The 4,395-nt window shown below is 33.0% G+C and overlaps 1 protein-coding gene across 1 annotated transcript in view; it reads right to left on the reverse strand.

The window, feature by feature from the left end:
• LOC116186504 (vitamin K-dependent protein S-like) overlaps positions 1-4,158 on the reverse strand; it is a 4,782-nt gene extending 624 nt beyond the window's left edge. The window contains exons 1-4 of the mRNA XM_031513907.1: positions 3,542-4,158; positions 2,676-2,890; positions 1,969-2,241; positions 1-66 (exon numbers count right to left, since the gene is read on the reverse strand). Coding sequence (XP_031369767.1) covers positions 1-66; positions 1,969-2,241; positions 2,676-2,890; positions 3,542-3,936 — 949 coding nt within the window. The 5' untranslated portion in view covers positions 3,937-4,158. The remainder of the gene's footprint in view (positions 67-1,968; positions 2,242-2,675; positions 2,891-3,541) is intronic.
• Positions 4,159-4,395: the final 237 nt, after the last annotated feature.

Here is a 4,395-nt window from a genome sequence, read left to right on the forward strand (position 1 = left end):
TCTGATTCCCAACCAAGCTCAAAAAATCTTGATTCTTCTCTCGGCTCAACTTGCACTCTCTATTCCCTGTGAAAATTGAAAATATATCGTTTGAAATAATTCGACACGAAAGAAACGTGATATATATAAATTAATTATTAATGTTAACTTCTCTTACTAAATTTAATGAAACTGGTATATTTGATGAACGTATATCGTATTAATGAAACTAATGAAGGTATAAAATTAATTACAGCTTTATTAATAAATGTTAAACGTCTATTTGTTTGTCTATAAATTATATTTACCAAGAAATAATAATAGTAATAATAATTCTGAATCCATGAGATGATCTTAATATTAAAAAAGTTATTATTCTTATAAATATTATTAATTCTATATGATTTTACATCATATTGACATAAACATATTAATCTTGAAATTAAAATACCAATATAGTATAATTTACCAATAAGTATACATTAATAATGATTAAAAAAATTATTAACATATTTAAATAATATTTTATAAATTATCATTAACCATAAACAATCCATAACTACCTTTGATTTTAACATAATTGATGCTAAAATTATTGATCCATGATATGGAAGCTTCAATATGAGCTTTAAGCAATCATCTATGAAACATGTAAAGGAATTTTACTAAAAATGATATATAAATATGATAATAAATATAAATAAATAAATAAATAAATAATATTAAATATAAATTTATATTAAATTCTCTATTAAAATCTCTATTAAAATAAATATTAATTTATATTCAATTCAATAATTATATAATATAAAATACATATAACATAAAGAAAAAATTATTGTATAAAATATTAAATAAGATCACCTTAATTTAATCATTCACTTCATTTTACAATTATATAAAAAACTAATAATAATTCTAATTTATAAAATAGGAAAAGAATTTATCTTATGCATTATATATATTGAATGCTCTTTCTATACATATGTATATGTGTACAAGTTTGTGTGACTGTGATGTATTTTTCTTCACGATGAGTGGACGTATTTAGTTCAAGTTTGGCACGATAATAATATCGCAGTTAATGGCTGACTCGCGACAAAAAAAATTCCTCAAATTGAAACGATGTTGATTCCACCAGCCAGACTGAAATGTGTGAAAAATATTATTAAGTTATTAAGCATCGATAAACTCTTGTCGAATAATTTTTTGATTAGGCTTAATGGATGTAAATCTCGCGAGCAATAAATGTATATTTGTGTGTGAATATTAAATAAATTTCTATTCTCAAAAGTTATGATATCTTTTTTCTGGTTTAATGGAATTTTATTGTGATCAAGCCATTCCATTATATCATTGTAGAATCTTTTCTACAGCAAAGGTAAAGTGTTTTATAATTACACTTTTTATTTATACAAAATATTCAACGTACAGAATGATAAAAAAAAAAAAAGTACAAAATATACATAGAATTGCATCCAAAAAAATTGTTTGCGAACTCACTTCCCTTTCTTTGAAACGAATAAACCGTATTATAAATCTCGCGAGCATATTTGTGTGAATATTAAATAAATTTCTGTTCAAAAATTATAGCATAACGTAAACTGTATTTATGACTACACTGTTTATATACTCAGGCAAAATATTCAACGTACAGAATGAACACTAAAATAAATAACCAAAAATTCTCCTCGCTTGAGATAAATAAAAATTTAAAATTTAAAGAAACGAAAAGAACGCAAAGAAATTTATCGCAAATTTATCATCCTTTCATTTCTTCTTTTCATTTCTTTCTTCAATAAAATAAAATACAAGATAAAAGAACTCCGTTGAAAAAAAACTGCTCATTAAAGAGACAGTTGCAGAACATGTTGCGTCATTCCGATATCTTGGAAACTTGCCAAGAAGGGGAAGGGGAAAGAGGAGGTGCGAGGGAGAAAATTAGAGGCAAGAGGAAGCAGGCAATCCTCTTACGAGATTTCTACGCACCTGGTTCGTTCCCAGCGTAACAGGGGTTGGCCTCAGACTGGTAGCAATCCGTCATATCCCCGATACGTTTCATGGGACAACAATGATCCGGGCAGAAGCTGTAAAGGGCGCAGGCATACGGTTCCGTGTCATCGGCCCTCGGATCCCCCGTTGGCCGGATCTCGCAGTTCGCGTGATTGTCGCACGGCTCCCCGAAAATGCTCAGCTCTGGAACGCCGAGCATCGTGTACCAGCACATGTAATAACTCACCGTGGTGCGCCACTGAAATCGTTCTGAAGTCAGAATATTTTTTTCTCTCTCTCTCTTTCTAATTTGTGAGCATCGATTATCGACGGTTGGTACATCATATATTACAATAATTATAAAGTTATAATTTAATCGTTTTCGAAAAATGTGTAATAATAACTACAATTCAATGTTGTTCGAGCATTTTAATAAATAATTGCTTCGGGTAATTTTATTCGAAATTTTCGAAAGAGCTTCAATGCTCTGACGTGGAATCCTAATTAAGAATGACACCGCGTATCTGAGAATCATGTAGAATCAAGTTTTTTTTTTTTTTGAGAAAATTAAAATCTTTCTCGTACATTTTGTTTAAAAGAAAGAAAAATTCATTTAAGGAAGATGAGAAAGGTAGAGCGAAAATTCTTATCGATCGATTAATCTTTCTTCCATCTTATTTTAAAACGAAAAGATCTCTACTTACCTATCGGACCTTCGAACGGCGGCATCACTTTTTTGTCACGCTCCATCGCGTTTAGACATTCCCTTTGAACGGACAGTATCTGCTGCATATTGTCGGGCAAGGCCCATTTCTGTTCATTTATAGCTGTGATGGTGTCGTCCTGCCGTTTCAGCGCGGTCTGCTCAATGACGCCCTCGAGATATCTCAGACACTCGAGGAAACTTGCGTCGCAGTATCTGTCACACGAAATTTCTACATTTTATTCATTTATTTTTTCCCACTCGCGGTTAATTTCGGATACATTTCGATCGATCTTTCGCGGATATTTTTTAAACCGGTTTATCCGACGGAAATCGAAATCAAATCACAATTAAAATATCGGTTAACCACTGATCAATTGATTTTTTTTTCAAGTTGCGCATTAACGTGTATAAATTGATAGCGAGTTGTCGAGGAAACGTTTTTAAAAAAATAATTCACTTTGCCTCGATACGTATCAATTAACTAGATATAGGATAACATTTCGTTCCATCATATCGATTACACAGCGATGCAGAATTGGTGGATATCATTTAACGCCATTTCAAAGGATATCATTGTATAAATAATTTCGGGGAATAAACGATGTAAACAATCGACGACGAGTCGAACGAATCGAAGGAAATACGAATAAATAATCTTTTTTTTTTACTCGATTAACTTAGATAAATTTTCATTTCCAAATTTCAAAATTTCTATTTCATCGAGAAGCATTATCGAACGAATAAAAAAAAAATATCGATTCCATTTAAAAACCAGTTGGATTTTCATATTTTGGAATTTTGGAATTTCCAAATATTCGAAATCAAATTCGATCGAAAAAAATAAATAATAATTAATTGTCCAACCTGTGCACCTCCCAGTGCAGAGATCTCAGAGCCGGCTTCGGGAATTCCTCGTACGGCTTTTTCGCCGCGTCCTCGTACCTCTTGTAATAGCGACGATCGAAATCGCCAAATTTGTGGCCACGTATGTAATAGGCCACGTCTCGTATTACTTTGTTTTTGTCCCAAGTCGGGTCGAACTCCTCGGTTGTTTCTTCCACGTCGGGCACATCGGTTATCTTTATTTTCGGATCCATAACCTCTTCCGTCATCCCCACCTCCTCCATGTCCATCTCCGCCTCCTCCTCCTCCTTCTCCTCCCTCTTTTCCACTCCGGCCAACGTCGTCTCCTCCCCCTCCATCGCGTGGACAAGACGGAACAACGAGTGCAATAAAAACGCGTACAATATTATTCTCATTCTCGTTCTTTCTTTCTTCTTTCTTTCTGTCTCTCTCTCTCGAATCGATCTCCATATTTTCGTCGCTCGATTCTGCGTTGTTCCTTCGAGCGTGCGTTAATTCAAAGGCAAAGGTAAACGTTTACGTAGATACGTACGAAAACCATCGAATCGAATTTTCTCTGGAAATCGAAAAAAATGAATCTGAAAATATGGAAATGAAAGAAATGAAAGAAAAACTCGGTCGAGTAAAAGTTTCTCGCTTTTCGACGATCATCTTCTCATTTTTCCACACCGCTCAATCCCCGTTTTTATAAACCTCGCGTTAATTTTTGGCGTATAAGCTTTCGTTTCGCGCGAAACGAGGGAAGAATCGAAATGTTTTTCTAGCCTTTTATTTTCATGCTCGTCGGCGAAGAAATCCGTGGATAGAAGTCGATCTATTTCTCTATACGCAATTTTTCACGAATAGGAGAAAAA

This window comes from Apis dorsata, unplaced genomic scaffold (genome assembly GCF_000469605.1).
Source record: "Apis dorsata unplaced genomic scaffold, Apis dorsata 1.3 scaffold_796, whole genome shotgun sequence".
In the NCBI taxonomy this organism is placed as follows: Eukaryota; Metazoa; Arthropoda; class Insecta; order Hymenoptera; family Apidae; genus Apis; species Apis dorsata.